General features: G+C 42.2%; 1 protein-coding gene across 5 annotated transcripts in view; it reads left to right on the forward strand.

The window, feature by feature from the left end:
* Positions 1-1067: 1067 nt before the first annotated feature.
* SEPTIN7 (septin 7) overlaps positions 1068-18225 on the forward strand; it is a 77819-nt gene continuing 60661 nt past the window's right edge. Inside the window, exons 1-2 of one of the 5 annotated variants that reach the window (XM_035316790.1) lie at positions 1068-1300; positions 15625-15629. In XM_035316790.1, coding sequence (XP_035172681.1) covers positions 1297-1300; positions 15625-15629 — 9 coding nt within the window. In that variant the 5' untranslated portion in view covers positions 1068-1296. Of the gene's footprint in view, positions 1301-1491; positions 1494-5336; positions 5342-15624; positions 15630-17516; positions 17536-18225 lie in introns of those variants that run through there. The other 4 variants (XM_035316788.1, XM_035316787.1, XM_035316786.1 and 1 more) reach the window with 4 other exon arrangements.

The raw sequence follows: 18225 nt of genomic DNA on the forward strand, positions 1-18225 counted from the left end.
TTTTTTTTTTTTTTTTTTTTTTTTTTTTTTTTTTTTTTTTAGCGTGCATCCTTTTCCAGTATCACTGCTTCACCCTGACTGAGTTTACCCTGACTGGTAAGCTACTTCTGAGGAGCCAATTTAGGGTCTCAGGACTATACCAGCCCAGCCCAAGCGCTATGTCTTGGCAGCATGATTTTCAGCGCATTCATCTCCTGTAAGAATTTTATCTGGCCAACAGCTGCGTTCAGACATTTTTATTTTTTTTTAAACAAGTTTTCATTTGCTGCTGGGACGTGCGCGCGAAGTCATCCCCCGCCGATGACCAGAAAGGCGACTTTGGCGGAGAAGGGGACTTGGCAGCTTTTTCACTTCTCTATCTCGGCGGCAGGGCTCACACCTGCTTCAGAAAATCACCTTTTTCCCCCGGGGAAGCGGAACACCCCGGCGGCGGCCTGGGCTGAGGGCTGCCTGCTGCCCCCCGGCACTGAGGGGCGGCAGGGCGGGCCCGAAGCCACCATCTGTTCCCGCCGAGCTGTGAAGGGAAAGGGGTGACGGTTCCGTGAACGAGGCGCAGGTCGTCAATAGGTCCCGAACGCCCCTTTGTGAGGGGAAAGAGCCTGGCCCCATCACGAACCGGGATCCCCTCAGCCGGGACTCGGCATGAGGGAGCGGCCCCAGCTCCCCACAAGCCAACTGCGTGAGCGGACATGCGGAGGGAGCGCAAGGCGTCGCAACGCTCGCTGAGCTGCGCGAGCCGCGCGCGGCGTAACGGCGTTCCGAGAATAGCCCCCGCAGGGGGGGGGGGGGGTGGGGGGGGCCGAAGGGACCGTAACCGCCTCGCTCTGCCCCTCAGAGCTGGCGGACATCTTTGGTCTGGGCAAGCCCCGCGATGGCTGACGTTACGGCGTGCGCCCGCTTTCAAAATGGCCGCCGGGCGGTCCCTTTTTCCCTGACATGGGGGGCGGAGGGACAAACGGCAGCCGGTCTTGGTCGCGCGGGAGGCGGGCATAGAGACGTGGGGAAGGCACTGAGCTGCGACCGAGCCGCTGTGTGCCCAGGGAGGCGGGCGCGTGAGGCGAGGGGGAGCGGAGCGGAGCCGCGCCGCTAATTGCGTCCGGCTTGCGTAGGCGCTGTGCGGAAGCGCCGCGGCCCCTCTGCGGAATCGGCGTAGAGGGCGTTGGAGAATCGGCGGGCGGTGCGCGGGGAGGAGGAAGAGGGCCGGGGGGGCAGCTCGGTCCGCGCCGCCGCGGCGGAGGAGGGAGGGAGGGCAGCGAACAGCCGGAGCCCAGCGTCAGCAGCGATACCGCCGGCGCCATGGGTGAGTCTCCAGCCCGGGGCCGTGACGGCGTGAGGGAGCGCCGGGGGCTCCATGATGGAGGGGGGCGGGCGGGGGGCTGCGAACGAGGCGGCAGCCTTCCTCCACGCGCAGCCCCAAACGCCCTACTGGCGGCGGGCAGCGGGGCCGAGGGGTCCCCGCAGTGTCCCCCGCTGTCCCCGGCCCGCTGCGAGCTGTCCCCGGCCCCCCGGCACCGGCCGTGTGTGCCCCCTCGGCTCGCGCTCACTTCCTGTCCGCCAGAATCGCATCGTGCGCGAGGGCGGCGGGGAAGCGAAAATGCCAGAGACATTGCTGCTCCCTCGGCCTTTTTTTTTTTTTTTTTTTTTTTTCCTCCCCTCCTCCCTTCCTCTCTTCCCCCCACCCCAATCTCCCTCCTCCCCTTTTCTCGTTTTGCGCCCAAATTTGGGAGGGAGGAATTCGCTGCAGGAATTAAAGCAGCCTGGAAATATGCAGAGAGAGGAGCGGGTGGGACAGCGAGCACGGCGCTGCGAGGAGGAGGAGGAGGAAGGGGCCGCCTGGGGATGGATGTGTGCTGGCAGCCCGAGGTCACTCAGCAGGCTGCAGCCTGCTTTCCTTCCCCAAAACTGCTTCTTATTCTTACAGATCTATATATTCAATTAATGATTTTTTTTATTCCTCTCGGCTCCTGGCTGCTCCTCGCCTGCAGTGCCTGGCCTGGGCTGCGACTAAAAGCAGAGGGGGGATCGCAAGTGCATCCATGTACCCCCAAAACCTGGGAGCAATGCTCTGCAGACAGCTTGGATGCTATCCGCTCAGTTACCAGATTGGTCCTGCAGAGTAAAAAGGAGGGCTACCGCAGGAATAATTGTAGCCGGCAACTTTAGGAAAAGCAGTGAAACTTATTTTACCCTGGTGTTGTCAACTTCAGACTGAACCGGTTATGTACAGATGAAATTCTGTAGCATAACAGCCTTCAAGAATCTTCTGCATGCAGTTGTATGCCACCTCCTGCTGACAAAACATAAGCGAATGCAAGGCTGTCAGAAGTATCCATGTTTTTTCATGTCTATTAAAATCTCCCTCTGCTTGACACTGGCTTTAGATTACGTACTGTGAAAGAAATTCTTCCATGCGTAGGGATATGTATGATCTGTATTAATATTAAGACAAAAAAAAAAAATCCGTGTGAGTGTACGTGCAGCTCCCTTGAAAGTTAGATGGGCCACTGCTTTATATCTTAATTAGAAGGCAGATCATACCTTCTTATGCAAGACATTTTCATAGCAGTAGCTTTCTGGTATTCGATGCTAACTCAATTTATGACTAGATACTAAACTAATAGTATTGTATTTCTGCTTTGTAATTGTCGGCGTGTAGTTTAAAGTCCTTGCCTGCTGAAATATTGGGAAATTGGATAAAATGTAGTTTAGTGTAGCATTAGGTACCTTGCATCTGATGCCACCGTAGTTTATAATGTTTATGTCTTGTTCACTTCTATGAGATTACTGGCATCTCTGTCTGATGACTTGTGCACGTAAGAGCATTATTTCCTGGTTTCAGCAGAGACCAATAAATAGAAATTTTACTTAGGAGAGCAGGTTTCAAAAGGACTTCGCTTTAAAGGTCAGCTATTGCTTTGTCCACACAGAAATTGGAATCAAAATGCAAGAACATCACCTGTTCTCTGCCCACTGCTGTGGGGGAAAGGGTTGCTCCTTAGTCATTCTGAAATAGAAGCAAACATACCCAGAACCATGCGTATCGGTCTGTGCTCTGATAATAACTCGCAGCATTTCCTTCGGTTTACCCACAAGGACAAGTGACTTGCCACAGTTAAAGTGGTACTTTGAATGTGATGAAGAAACGTGTCTGTATGTATGCATAGAAACTTAATCCTTTATCTTAAGCAGAGATAAAGGATCAGATCTGTGCTTTTTGTAAGCAAAAATACAGTAAGTTTTTTTTTTTTGGTGGTGTTTTTTTTTCCCCATTAGAAGTGCGTGTAAACATGCATGGTAGTGTGTTTTTTTGGGTGTTTTCCCCTTTGACTGACTGCTGACTTAGTGGTGCCTTCATTACTCTTAAATTTCTTAATTTTCAGTAACTTCTCCAGTGCTTTATTTTTCTTGTTTTTAATACTGCTTAGAAATACACATTAATACAACAAATTACAAATGAATTACAAGGACTACAGATCCCAACCTCATTCTAAATACAGTCAATGGAGGAAACTTTACCTTGGAGAGGGTATAGGAGAGAGGTTTCTGCTCAGAACTGTATCGCGACGTTCATTTTTAGCATTAATTTATTGCCAGACTTCACTTTAACCTGTCTAGACCGGAGATGCGTATGTATGAGCGACGTTCTGTTTTCACTAAGTTTGTTTCCACTCTTGAAATAAGCCAGTTAATTGCAGATGTGTTCTCTGTAATTAGAATGACATTTAGTCACCATTTAAGTAGTTTAGTTAAGTCTCATTTAAATTGGTAATTCGAATCTGAGGTAGTGTTAATCTCTAGGCAGACACAAACTGTCCTTACCAAGGGTTTGCCAATCTTGAACTGATGTTTATGAGATGTATTACAGAGGTGGGGATGGTGACACAGGTAAAGTAAGGAGATTTCTCAACTGCAAGGGCTAGAAACTCTGCTCGCAGAAACCAGTGACTTCCTGCTCACCTTGTCAGAGGGAGTTTCAGTTCGTGTACGTCAGTGGTGAGTCAAATTGAACTTTTTTTCCTGCTGCTGCCCCTTGTTTAATCATAGCAACGTGATAGTTCTGTAACGTCATCAAGAAGCTGTTTTCTGTTTGTTTTGGTTTTTCCTTTTCAGTAAAGAATCAAATCACTCTTCACTTATGTAATGCGTAGTTTTGCTTTCTGCTTTGGTTTACTGCAGCTGTCCTGCAAAACTAGGCATTTGCTGCATTGCATGAGCATGGCTTTGAGGCTACTGAACCTCATAATGTTCTGATGCTACATGCTAAGTTAAAAATGGGAAAGTAACCTGCAGGCTCACAAACAGGTAGAAGACAGCATGTATCCACTGTCCTTTTGTTGGAGTTTGAACGAGTGGTACACAAAGCATGTGCCTGACTGAACCTTGTACATCCCGGACTTCCTTTCTGCAAAAGCCACTTCATCTGACTTCTGCTTTTTGTGCCTTAGTGCTCTTCCACCCTCATAAGCACACCCTGCAGAACCTGTCTGCGAGTCAAATGCCGAGCTCCCTGTGCTGCCACACAGGGTCAGTGCGTTGCCTCCTTGGCCTTCCCGGAGCCACTTCAGGAAAAGTTGTTCTTCAGTGGCTCTAACTCTATATCTTATTTACAAACTGCTCTTATGGGGCTGCTTTTTCTTGCCAGATTTCCATCATTTATAAGGATGATGGTTCAGAATGCATTTGCAAATTATTTTGGAAACAATATTTCAGAACAATAATACTATGGGTGTTGCATAAGTTTACTAGCTTCTGAATGTAACTGAACTATAACTGAGTTATTTCTTAGCGTAGAAGACTTTAAAAGCAATTCTTAGTTGACATTGACAATTGCTTCTCACGATGAAGGTTTTTAATTGATTTTTGTTCATTTTACGCTTAAATGTTTTGTGTGTGTCTGTTTGTTTATCTGAGTAGCAAAGAAGTTAGGACTTAAAAGCAGGGGGAGGAATGATTAAAACATCAGGGAGATTTCTCTTTCCGTTGGCCCCTGTAGTTTCAGGAGGATTGATAATAGGATATGGTGTATTGTTTTAGTGTCAGCGTTTTTATAAGAGAGCCTTTTAATGGGAAGCTTGCATCATAATCACAAAAGATAAGAGATCTGAAGAAAGAAAGAATGAATCTGACTTGAGAGTCTTTCATTGGACCACAAAAAGACCAAGGGGTGACAGTGGCCTAGAAGCATGTTCTTGAGGGAAAGAATATCACATTGTAAACTTTTTCCATTGTTTTGCGGTGAAGTGTGCTAATAGCAATGGCCAGAAAGAGGAACGGAAGTGAGGTACAAGGCATTCTCTTCCACGTACTTGGTGAGACTGGGGTGTTGCGCTTTAAAGTAGCAGTTTATCAAATCTCAATCAAAATAGTTGCCTTCTATGTAGAAAGCAGTCTATCATAGACTAATAATATTATATCAGGCCTTTCAGAAAGTCAGTCTGCTGTTGAAGGCAAAATTTCTGGTGTGACATTTGCTTGCCTGGAGAAGCATTGTAAGTTACTGGAGTTGACACTGAGAAAAATTTAAGGTAATGTGAACGCTGGTACTGGTGCCAGTGGTTGTCACTGTATTATGGGCAGGCAGATTATTTCATGCACTCTTCTTCTAATAGTGTTTTTTTTTTTTATATATATATATATATATATATATATATATCTCATGCATTAAAAGAGTATTCATGTAGTGATTCAAGTTGAACTTTAAATAAGATGAAACTTAACCTAGGGAGATGGTCAGGATTGCCAAGAGTACTTGAGGTAATGGTTAGCATAAATCTTAACTCATGTCTTTTCTGATGTTGGCTGAGTGGAGTGTTTTAGGCTCTTGTATGCAAAATAATTATTTTACAGTGTACAGGAATTTTTAGCTGCCCAGCAATACTTTTGAACAGTATCCTTTCCATTTAGTTCCTTTTCTTAAACACCTTTACCCTAGGATTTCATAGCTTACACTTGTGTAACTGGACTGCAGCTGAAAAAGACTTTCTTACTTGTGTATTTGTCTCTTCTACTTTGTGTTACCTCTGGTGTTCATGTGACTCGTATGACTAGATGAGCTTGCTGATGTAAATGAAAGCTAACCTTAGGGTAGGGTAGTTTTCAGCTGGATATTTGAACTGATCTGGCTTGTTCCCTGGCTGCACAATTACCAGGGCAGATGGGAGGGAAGCCTAAGCTCACCTCAGTATGGTTTCAGGGCAAATCTGTTGGCCAGTGGCTTGAAGGGAGGCAGTTCAGCTGCTTTCCCTGCCCTTGCCATGGTGCCTCTCTGGCCCTGTACTTAATGGAGCTTGACTTGTAGGAATTGCTTTTTTTTTTTTCTTTTTTCTTTTTTTTGTTGTTTCCTCAGAGTTGAGCTCCCTGAAACTTTTCCTATCATGGGATCACAGAAGTGTTGGCGCTGAAGTGAAGGCAAGTGTGCTATAGGCAGGAGATGGGACTTGGACCATTTTGTCTGTAGACAGCTCAGTGCGTCCTTAGTTCAGTGCCTGTTTTAGCCTGGTATTGCTGTGGAGAGATGCGAGCTTGATTTTCTGTTCCCACCCTGACGCCCTGTTTTTTTCCCACTCAGTCCTAACATAGGCTGAAGGCTGTGGTAGTGTGCCCAAGGCAGTGGAGATACGCGGCAGTTGATCTAGTTGTACAACTTGTTTACTTCTACCCTATCCGTGGTTAAGATAGGGAAAGGGGAAAACCCCATCCCCTTGGTGCAAGGAGTGGCAGTGGCTCTGAAGGCAACACTCTCCCCTCTGTGCCAGGCTGCTGACTGAGTTGAAGATCCATAAGTGGGCAAAGTTTACCAGCTGCTGTATTGGCTGCTGTCATTTACTCTTCAGCACTGAAGGGGTAAGGTGACTTGCTTGTCATTATCTGTGGTTGCAGCATTACCTGAGAACTTCATGGTAATATCAGTGTTAGGGCTTTCATGAGTGATGTGCAAAACAAAAGCCCTGACTGATGATGACTGCAGAATTCTTACAGTGCAGAGGGCCTTGTTGTCCTGGCCAGATCCTACTGTGACGATGTTTTAACTGAGTTAAGATACCACTTTTAGCTGACTTCTTGTCAAAAACAAAGTGGTCGTGAGGTATTAGCAGCTGCTGCTGGAGAAATGTGATTTTTCTGGAAGCTTTCTGACAGCAAACGTTTTTCTCACTGTATAATCTTGCCAATGCTCCCTGTAGTTTTTAAGACAAGAATGAAAATTTGGAGCTTATGACTCAAAATTTGAGCTCCAGATACTGGCTCAAATGTAATTGAATGGTTTCAAGTTTGGGGCAGTGAAAATTCCCCAAGTGGTGTGAGTCCAAGACACCCGTTTTTTAAATTGCTGTATTTTTTTCCCTGCGTCTGAAAACAAACAAGACTTTGTAATTTTAGTTAGGCAAGGTATAGTAATAAAGCAAGAGATTCGAGATTAAATTAGTTTCCTGTTGGGAGGCATTGACAGATGGTATGAAATTAAGGTCTGAGAAATCCCTTGATCATGGGCAAAGGGCGGCCATCCTATTGCCTTCTATATATATATATGTGTGTGTGTGTGTGTGTTTTAGTACGTAGTTGATGGAGAACTTCCAGGGAAGAGTAGTCTGTGAACTGCTGCAGTGCTGTTTACTGGAGGTCATGGACATCTCCTGTTGTTCAGCTGTGTCAAGTATTGACCTTCGGTGCTCTTATTTGCAGTTGGGCATCTGCAAACTTCAGAGCAGTGGAAGGAACCTGACTTTGCAAGGAAGAGATTGAAGCAATGGAAGACAAGACCTTAAAGAGACTAGGGCAAAAGCTAGAGGACATGGTTGTGCAGTCCTTTCAGACCTTGTGAAGCTGAGGACTCGTACAGGAACTTACAGGAGCTTTATTTTTAGTCAGTTAAAAGAAAATTGCCTTAAAGTGTTAGAAGTTCAAAACAGTACTGAAGGCTGGGTGCTAGAAGGGAAGAGAAGAAGATGGGAATGTTGAGCACCCATTCTATAAACAATTATCAAGGAAAGCTGGGAATTTCAACAGGGACTTGTTCCTTACCAGCCATTTAAAAATTATTTAGCGAGTTACTTTTTTTGAGCTGGTTGCTGTTTATTCCTTTATAGTTTAACAGGGCATCCGCAGAAGGTATTCAAGATTAGCTATATTCTGGATACTTAAGCAGTTGAAATATTCAGTGATTTCAAAATTATATCAGGATTCAGTATTTCATGCATACCAGGTTATGGTACGTGAGCGCTAATGCGTTGGTAATGAAGGTAAGCTGACATCTTGTTTGTCTGAACAGATGCAAGAGTTGATTTTGGAGAAGACTTTGAAAGAGATTAAGATACAGCTTCTCCAAAGAAACATTTAGGGATGGCCTCTAACCTGGTTGTGGAATGAATTTTGCTCGGCCCTTGCTTTGTGTCTCTGTCTTCCTGCCTAGCGATATGCCTGCAAGGCATCCAATATCAGTATCCCCTTTGATAAAGGTGACTCATTTTCCGTAAGTTTAATTCTTTTTCGCTGTAGGTAGTGAAAATGACCCTGTGTTTCTTGTTCTCTCAAGCTGTGTTCCCAGTTGTGAATCTTGGCTGTCAGGCACTCCGGTGTGGCAGCCAGGTAAGGAGAGGTGCGAACTCCCACTCTAAAATTTAGCATTGCTAATCGTGCAGTGTAGCTGGTCTGCTGCTCTACATGTTGGACCATGTAACACATGCTCTTTGCAGCCAGTTTGGTGTCTAGTGCCAGGAATTAAAGTAGTTGGGAAGTTGGGAAACGAGCAGATTTGATGCTGTTGATCACCAGGATGGAGCTATGGCTGTGGTCCTTGCAGTCATCAGTGGTATACCTGAGGGAGTTGGACTTCCGGTGTCCTGAACACTGTCCCAAGGTTTGCCTTCCTCTTTGAAAAATGTTTGCAGTAATCACTGAAGTAAAAATGAATTACTTTACGCAGAACAAATGAAATCCAAACTTAGGGTTTCTAACTGCCAACTTATAATGACCTCTCATCTGTAAGATACCAATTATATATTGTAATCATCTTAAAATGTATCTTCCAGCTTTAATGTTATTATCAGTATGGACCATTCTTTCACATCAGGATGTTTCCCTGCGGGTTGCAATAGTGTGAGATCTTGATGGCAACCAGGCTTTACTTACTGTCTTCCTTATGCTGTAACTACAATGGGAACTATCTTTGTATGGTATCTCTCCAGCTTAAGAAATAGCTCTGAACAATGGAGGCAGCCAGCTGTGTTTCAAAACTCTGTAGCATCTGAGGTTAACGCATTGACTCTTTCTATTAATTGGCATAATTACTTGAAACAGCACCTGATTGTTATTTTTATCTCTTTGGTCTCATTAGAGTTCTTCCAAGTATAAAAATCGCAATCCACAGGAAGTGTGGAAATAGTTAAAAAATAAAATCCTCTAAATATTATTAATTTAAGAATATCCTGAGGCTCTTTCCTTGATTCTTGATGCATCTTGCAGAAATATTGAAGCATAAAAATAAACATGATTTTAGAGTATTCTGAAAATTCAGTTTGTAATTACAAGCCTGACCTCTGTCTTTGTGTCATTAAAACGTGCTGTTATGAGGGGAAATGAATGCTGAGGAAAAATACCTAACCCACTACAAGTGTTAGGTATCGCTATGATTTTTTCATAAAAATGATTTTAAATGTGTTCAGCTGGTAACATTTTGTTAGTGATGAGATATCCTCATATGTTAATTTTTCCAAAGGAATTGCTTGTCTGAGACATAGGGATGAGTGCTTTCAAAAGTGCTCAGTTCACACTGTTCTGGAGGGCTGTTTTGTGCCAGCCCAAGAGGCAGTAAATGGTAAAAGGCAAGTGACAAGGACGTATCTCTTAGAAAGTTTTAGCTCAGTGTGTCTGTCTTGGTGAAGCCTCCTGCAAGTCAGGACTTAAGGTATTTGGTATATAAACTAGTGTAGGAAAATGAAAGAATATACAGGAAAGCAGATGGCTTCCATATGGGAACGGGTGGCATCCACCATGCAGAAATATGTGGCAAAAGCCCTTCAGCCTAGGTAGGTTACGTGAGAATTCCTGGTGTTAATAGAAACACCAGGGGTGATGTACTGCAACTTCTCTCAAGATTCTTGCGGCATACAGTGCACCTGGAGCATGGTGAAGGTACCAGAGTCTTTCTGCATGAACTCTTTGTGGCTTATCTACATACTCAAGGTACTCAAAATAGGTCTGCTGGTGTTGCTGCGTTTCTAGCCCAATGGGCTACTTCTTGGGTTGCCAGCCTTACATCTCCTTGATGAGCCAAATGGGTTTACTTCTGTATTTGTGGCACAGAACAGTAGACAGAGTGCATTTTTCTAAGCACCCCAGTTGAAATAGGGGCAGTCAGGTTGCAGCAATCTCCTCTTCCTGAAAAATTCTCTCTCATGTTTGGGCAGGTGTAGCAAGCCCTGGTTGCTGCTGCTACTTCACCCAAAGGTTTAGGGTGGAGAGAGAGGAAATCAGCATTTCACTTTATAGAGTGAGACCTATAAACCATAATCTATCACCACTTGCTGACTCTGTTTAACTGACTGATCTGTATGCAAATTCTGAAGGTAAATGAAATGTTACTTGGATTATGTGAACCTGAAGAACCTGAAAGTATTTTCAACAGTAACTTGGATTATAAGGAAATGGCAAAGGATCAAAACTGGTACATGACAGCACAGAACTTAAATGTGTTTCTTAACGGTGCCGTTAGGACACTTTGTCGCACTTTCAACTAGGTTTCTAGTAGTGAGTAAGACTTGAAATGGTCTCCAAGTTGAGGCACTTGCCTACGTTGTGGATAATTTCTTGTTCCTGAAAGGTGATTCTTCTCAAACCTTCACCTGAATGGATTTCACAGGAGATTAAAGTAATCAGAGTGTGGTAAAACTGCCAGAAAGTTCCCACCGTTTTCTTAATTCTTTTCAAGTTTATTTACATCTCTTTTTGGGAAACTTACATAAACTAACTAGACCAAGGACATGTGAAATAATGAAGTTGAATACAGATTTGTTTTCCTGCAGTTCTCTGCTTTCTCACACTTGTTTGGCTGCTGAAAGAATGACAGCACTGTCTGTGGTCCCTGCAGCTACTGGAGCCTGCTCCGTTTGCTCAGGCGTGCCCTTGTGTGCTACACACTGGCTATGAAGAGTCAGAAATTTGATTTTTTTATAATAGATGAACTAGGGTTTACTAGTGTGTTTGTTATATTCCTTTTGTTTTTCTTTGGAGTTTTCCAATTTCCATGTGGGTGTGCTGCCCGTGGTCCAGCAGATACTGTGCTGCAAGCTTTTTCTGATCTCTTGCAGTGCAGAATCCTTTTGCTCTTAAAAATCTCATGTGCTTCAGTGCTATCTGTTAATAAACCAGATCTTAGTGTCTAGCATGGGGTGGGAGAGAGTCTGAAGCTGGATGACTCTTCACTGATACTGACTTAGTGGCTATGCCCAGTGAGAGACTTGGAGGAACAATTTGCCTTGAAACTGCAGTCACTGCATCAGTGGTTGAAGTTACGGATTACTGACTTGATCAGTTTGCTCCTGAAGGCTGAAAGAGATCCTGGTTTCTTGCTGGTGGTTACGCATTGAAAGAATTTTCTCTTTTGGATCCTTTCTGAGGAGTTTTAACTTCTAATGTAGGCAGGACCCCAGGCTTGCACTCGCAAGCCAAGCTTTTCTTCTACAAAAGGTTTTTAGTAGGTTTCTGCTGTCTGCAGTTGATGTGTGCTAGAGGGAATAAAAGTGACAGTTTCCCTTTCATCAGTGCTAGACTTCTGGCAGATTATGGCAAATGTTATTGACTCAGCAGATGTTTATGCTTACAACAGTGAAAGGAAAAACATTTTTTTAGATGTTCAGCACAAGCTGAACTCTACAGCTGTAGCTGATGAGTTTCCTTTTTCTGGTTGTTTTTTTCCATACTTCTTAAACTCAGTATTTGTTGTAAATATGGATTGAGTATATCTTACTGTTTGTAAAACCAAGGTTAAGGTATTATCATAATAACAAGTGCTAGAGGTGTTGTAGCAGCATTATTACACTAAATACTGCTACCTAAAGAACTTATTTTAGGAACAAAAACTGTCAATTGCAAAACATGCAGTTGTTCTCTGCCTTTGGGATGAGGCAGGGCAAGATGGGTATGTGTATTAGCTGTATGCTTTATGCATTGCCTCCATATTGAAAATAGGAAAATATGCAGACTTTGTCAAGATGTGGGAAGCTTTTAAGGCCCTGAAGATGTTGATAGAGTATCTCCTAGTCTGTCCACCCCAGTTCCTAGAAATCTCCAAAACCGGTGGGACTTTAAAGAACTAGCACTGTTGCAATGGACAAAATCATCATCATAATAAAAAAAGTTACAATATCAGGTATAGTTAAGGAAACAGTGCTTTTTAGAATAGTCTTTCTTTATAAAACTAGAAATTCACCTAAACTGATTCTATTTATAACGTGATGGTAAGAAACTGAATAGACATATTGTGGCTAAAGAGTATGCATAAATTAGTTAAAAGTTCTAAAAAGATGGTATTAGCTTTATTGAAAGCAGTGTTAGAGCAGATGACGATACTGGACCTGCCAAAAGAGAAGAATTTTCCAAGTGAACTGTGTATAAGAGAAACTTGCCCTGTGCCTAGATACTGTACAGGAACAGATTGGCTGCGTAGCAAATGTAGATTTTTGAAAAAAAATATGTTGGGAATGTATTCACTGTTCCAAATGCATGGAATAAGTTATAAATGATTACCTTATGTTTACATTGTTAACTGCCATTGCTATCGCATGCCTAATATAGCAAGTTACTGTGCCCTTTCTAAGACTCTTCAATGTTGCTTATAGTGTAGTCAGAGCTCAACAATTCATTCTTGGGTTTTCTGGGATGCTTCTGGAAACTTTTTAAAATGATGATGAATACTAGAAGGAGAATAGGGGAAAATGTATTGCATTTCTTGCTTTTAGAATAACTTTGAGAAGTTCCAAAGCCCCGGTATAACAAAAAAGCTTTGGCCAGGCCAGAGATTCCGCCTTTGTCACACTGTTTTCCTATTTTATCCTTTTTTTTTTTCTCTCCAGCTGTCTGCATTCATATTTGCCACTGGTTTGGCTAGGTCGTAAATCCTTTAAATTTATCATAACATCCTGTAACAGACTGGCAGTACACAGCAGCTGCACTTACCCATGTAGGCTCAGAGCTGAGCTCTTTTGTTGCACGTAGATGCAAAAAATGGCTTTAGCTCACCTTGGACTTGTACCTCTCCTTGATAAGGGGATAAGGTGTGCTGTTTGGTCAGGCAGTGGACATTACAGAAAAAAATATTACAAGACTTGATTAAAGTCGATAGTTAAAACACAGCGTAGGTGAATGTAAAGTAATCCATACACAGACAGCTTTTGTGCTGTGTGCTCAGAAGGGAGCTATGACCATCTGCTACAGCCTGGGAAAAAGGTCTTGGGCCTGTGCTGCAGTTTCCTGGAAGTGTAGCTCAGTAGTCAGCAGTAGTCAGAAAACCAAATTGTGTGTTGGGAGAAAGTAATAAAGGAGCAGCGAACAGGAGATCCCATGGGATGTGGCTGTGTAGATCTGTGGCTTTTTTTGCCTCTTGGATACCATGCATAGTTCCCACCTGACCTCTCCAGAAGCTTGCAGATCTGGAAGTGTTGCAGAAGAGCACTGGAGGTGATCAGAGGCATGAAACATCTGCTTCTCAGAGAAGTGTGCTCGGTTATTAAGGCTGTTTTCCAACACAGGTAGCACTGTGTGCTGGTTAAGTAACAGGTGGGGACTTTGAATTGAGAAGCTCATGTGTTTAACCATGTAGAGGGATTCGGAGGGAGTCCTTGCTACAGGGCTTTTATGGATACTCAGTTGACATGATGCTAAGAAGGGTGCCCAAGTGCATGGAAGCAGAATCAGTCAAATGCTATTTAAGTAGAAAAATGCCCCCATCTTAAGTGTCTGAGGGGTATGTTGTGGTACCTACTAATGTGTTCAGAGAAATACCACTGTCTGTTTACTCCATGGTATGCAGTATGCATGGCTTGGGCCATTGTCGAGGGCAGGAACGTTGGTCTGACCCTGATGGCCATCTTTACAGGGTGATGGTTTGACAATTACACTGCTCAACGTAATGATACTGGTTTTGACCAGGAACCAGGCCCTACTGTGTGCTTAGCAGACTGATGTGGGTGTCACTGTTTTTTCACAGCACTACCTTGTTTCAAAGTGGAAAGTGGTGATGTGCAACATGATAAATGATAGTAACTTGGTGTTTGATATCAAAACCTCTGTGTGATTATATTGCTGCGGTGTCTGCAGTGTTAGTTGGTTTCCTAGCCTGTACATCTAGCTCAATTTCTGCTGCATGTGCATCTGTCCTTCTAGAGCTGCAAGGAGTGTCCTGTGCTGCCTCTTGGTTTCAGCAGGTATAGAGGGGGACTAGGACTGATGGGCAGGGCTTTGCATTTTTGCCTCCTTGGAAGAGTGCAGCAGCAAAGAACTAAATGTGCAGAGTTCTTGTGGCTCTGCATGCTGATACGCTGTGAGGGGGACTGGAAAAGCAGAAGGCACACATCCCACTAGGTAGTAAAGGAGCAGGGAACCTCAGTGCTGTTTGAGCTAGTATTCATGACAGTGTAAATTGTCTTGAAATAGGCTCTGAGCCTCTGGGAGTATGGAATTGATTAAAAACTGGGTGTTAGGGCTCAGTAGCATCACTGACTGCTGTCTTAGAACTTGGCAGTGAGATTTATTTATTTCTTGTAAGAGTATCTTTAAACACTCATGCACTGGAAGATACTTAGTGGAAAAGCAAACAAACCAACCCCCAGAAATGTAAAGGGTCTTTGTGATACAGTTTTATAGTTGAAGTATTCTAAGTGTTGTGTTGGAGAACTGGCTTGGGTCTTACATCATCTGACTCTGCAGATGACAATAAAAAGGCACTTAACTTGTGCACGCTGATTTGTTCTTTATTTTCTGGCTGTTTAACCAAGACAGCTATGCCCAAACTTGGAGTAATGCTTTAATGCTCAGTATGGGAAATGAAGTGAATTGGCACTGCTCACTGAATGTATAAAGCAATAAAGCAATACAAAAATCTGAGAGGTGTTGATGATGACTTTGATCTTTTTACCTTTTCCACTCTAAAATAAAAAGAATGTACAGTAGCCTGGTGAAATTAGATTGCATATTGTGGTGAGCACCTATGAAGAAAAATACCTGTGAGTCTATTGCAGGTTCAGGTCACATATGGTAAATGAAAGCATGCTGAACATCTAGAATAGTAAGGACTACTGAGTGACCACCCCTATTGGCAAATGGTTTGCAAGTTGTGTAGCTTATTATCGTGAAATGAAGCTGTCTGTATAAAACTAAATTGTGGTTGCATAAAACACTGTATTCTAAGTGTGCTAGATTAAAAATATTGTGGGTAACTTTGTTGATCAAATGTAAGTAACTTTTCTTTCTTTTTCTTTCTTTCCTCACACCATTCCTGTTACTCTCCCTGGATTGCTGCTGTGCCTGTGTGGGCTCCTTGCTGTGACATTCATCATTTTACTGGACTACTCTTGGATGTATTCTATCCATGTCTTCAACACTGGAAATGATGGAAATGTGTTGTTTACAAAGTAGCTGTAAGTATTCCTTTGATAAAGACATATTACAGCTATTGTGCAAATGCAAGAAACATTAGGGCTTTAGTAGGTGAACTGAAACTGAGCTTAGGTAGCAACTGGTTGAAAACCAGGAAGGAATAAAAGATAAGGAGAAGCTCTTCTGAGTATTAGAAACACAAGATCTCACCCCACACAGTGATCCATACAGTGGAAGCTAATGCTTCAACAGAAAAGTAGTAAGTAACTTCTTGTAAAAGCTGTTTGAAGAATTTAAGAACCTTGATTTCTGATTTTTGTTCTGTTTAGAAGCAGAAGGTTCCTGAACAACTAGGACCATCTTAAAATCTGTACATTCAAAGCACTGATTTTAATTGATGCTGGTATATCAGAAGTCTGAGTCTGGCAACCAACTTTTTTTTTTTTTTTTAGAAAGGCTCTCTTTATTGGTAGAGTATAAATGCTGAAGTTAATTAAACACAGCATTAATGCCGGGTATGACACTTCAGACATCTTTCTGATTAGCGGAATTTCTATTTTGTTGTCTAAAATAAAGCAAATTATGGATGTAAATGTTGTACATCCACTTAATGGAGCAAACAACCTGAAAGTTGTCGTATGTTCTTGCTTGAGGAAGAAAGTTTTAATGCCTTAAAGAGCATCCACTGGCCTGTGAGGTACTGTCTTTGAAGCACTGGCTCCTATTTAGTGTTTTAAAATGTGACGTACTTCTCAAAAGTTATAGTAATAGCTTGGAGAAGTAAAATGGTCCCTGGATTTTTACATTTCTGGCTGTTTTTTTTTTTTTTTTTTTTTAATCTTTTGAAACTTTTAAGATGAGACTAGTGCTGCACTTAAGGCTGAATTCAATCGAAAAGCATCTTAAATAGTTTATTGATGACAGAAGGCAAACACTTGCACATTTGGAGAAGTCCTAACATTTGTCCTGTTGTGTGTATTTGAACTCAAAGCTACAACGCTTGGCTTTAGCAGGCTGTCATTAAATGTTCCTCTTTTATTCTCTATGAGTTAATGAATTAAAAGATATTGCATTTTTTAAACTTGAGGGAGAATTCGTATATTATCACTAAATTAGAGCTGGTAATTGCTTGTTCTAGGATTTAATCCTTTCTTTCAAAACAGTTCTGCTAAGTTCAGACTTTGTATTTATTTAAATTCAGTGTTAGCACCAGTGCAATATATCTTTATGGTGGCTTAGCCTTGATTGAAAATAATGGTTTCTTTGCCAAATGAAGAAATCAATTACATCAGTTAAAGCAAAAAGTCAGTTCCTTGCAATCTCACAGCACTAGGCAAAGAAGCTAATTCTTATTTGCATTCTGTGACTTTAAACGAGAGAGTTTTTCTGTCCTTGCAAGGAATGGTTGCTTTAATTTAAAATAAACATATATTTTAACTTGAAGTTATTACTCTTAACAAGTTTACTTGTTGATTTTAGTGTTTAGAAAAAAAATCCAAATAAACATGAGTCAACCACATACCAAATTTAAATCAACCATACTCCATCCCATGCAGTCAAGTTCTGAGGCAATAGTGCCTGTAGTAGAACAGATGATGTTGTGTGTGTTTGTAGAATCTCTCTGTCCTCTTGAAGTTAATTGTGGGAAGGGGAATTCAAATTTGTAGACAATGGTTCATCTCCAAGGATGTGTATAACTGTTGTAAAATCTGAAATTGAGGTATTATCAAATTACATCCTGTCAACCTTGGATAGGTATAAAGCTTAAGGTTTTAAAGCCGTTGCTCCATGTGAAACAGTATGTTGTGTTAGGTTCAGTAGGCAATTGTGTCAAAAGTATTTTCGTTTTTTCTGTAAAAGAACTAAATAGTCTTATCTCAGAAGATGCTCAAACCTGCCTGATCAACAAGCCCATTGATAAAATTTTACTAAAAGAATGGTTTAAAAGTGACATGATGTGGCTGATTTCTGGAGGTTTGTCAGGTCTAGTAGAGTGATGGAGAGGCATTTTAAGCACGTTAAACATTTTTATTGTTGTGAGAAGGAGTAATGGGTAACATCCAAAATTCTCATCTCTTTTCATAGTAGGCAATATTTTGAATGACTTCTTCAGAGTGCAAGTCAACTCAAGTTTTGCCTGTGTGAAGGGTTTGTTGCAATAGATGCTGCATTAGTATACATTAGAAAGAGATTTACCATGAAAGGATTAATAAAGGCTTCCCATTGTGTGATGCAGGAGAAGTGACTGTCAAGTTAGTCCTGACAATATAGGGGCAGTACCACCATGACTCTCAAAACAATAGGAGAACTACACTCGTACTACTTGCCTGTGTTTCAAATGGGTGTTGGAACAAAGTTGAGTATATTTTAATCTGTTTGCACTTTTACACTATTGTGCTTGCACATTGATTACATGGCAATTGAACTTGCTCAAAATACTGTTAGCATAGCTAACTTTCTGTGCCAGTCTTTTAGCAATCCAGTTAAAAAAAAAAAATGGGTTTCCTGTTTATTGCTGCAGTACATTGCGTGGTCTTTGATGTAGGCAGCTTAGGGTTTTGAGAGGTAGGATAGATAGCACCTTTCTTTAAAAATGAAAATGAAGCAAACTGTTAAATAGCTTGAAATACAAGCACA

This window comes from Oxyura jamaicensis, chromosome 2 (assembly GCF_011077185.1).
Source record: "Oxyura jamaicensis isolate SHBP4307 breed ruddy duck chromosome 2, BPBGC_Ojam_1.0, whole genome shotgun sequence".
In the NCBI taxonomy this organism is placed as follows: domain Eukaryota; kingdom Metazoa; phylum Chordata; class Aves; order Anseriformes; family Anatidae; genus Oxyura; species Oxyura jamaicensis.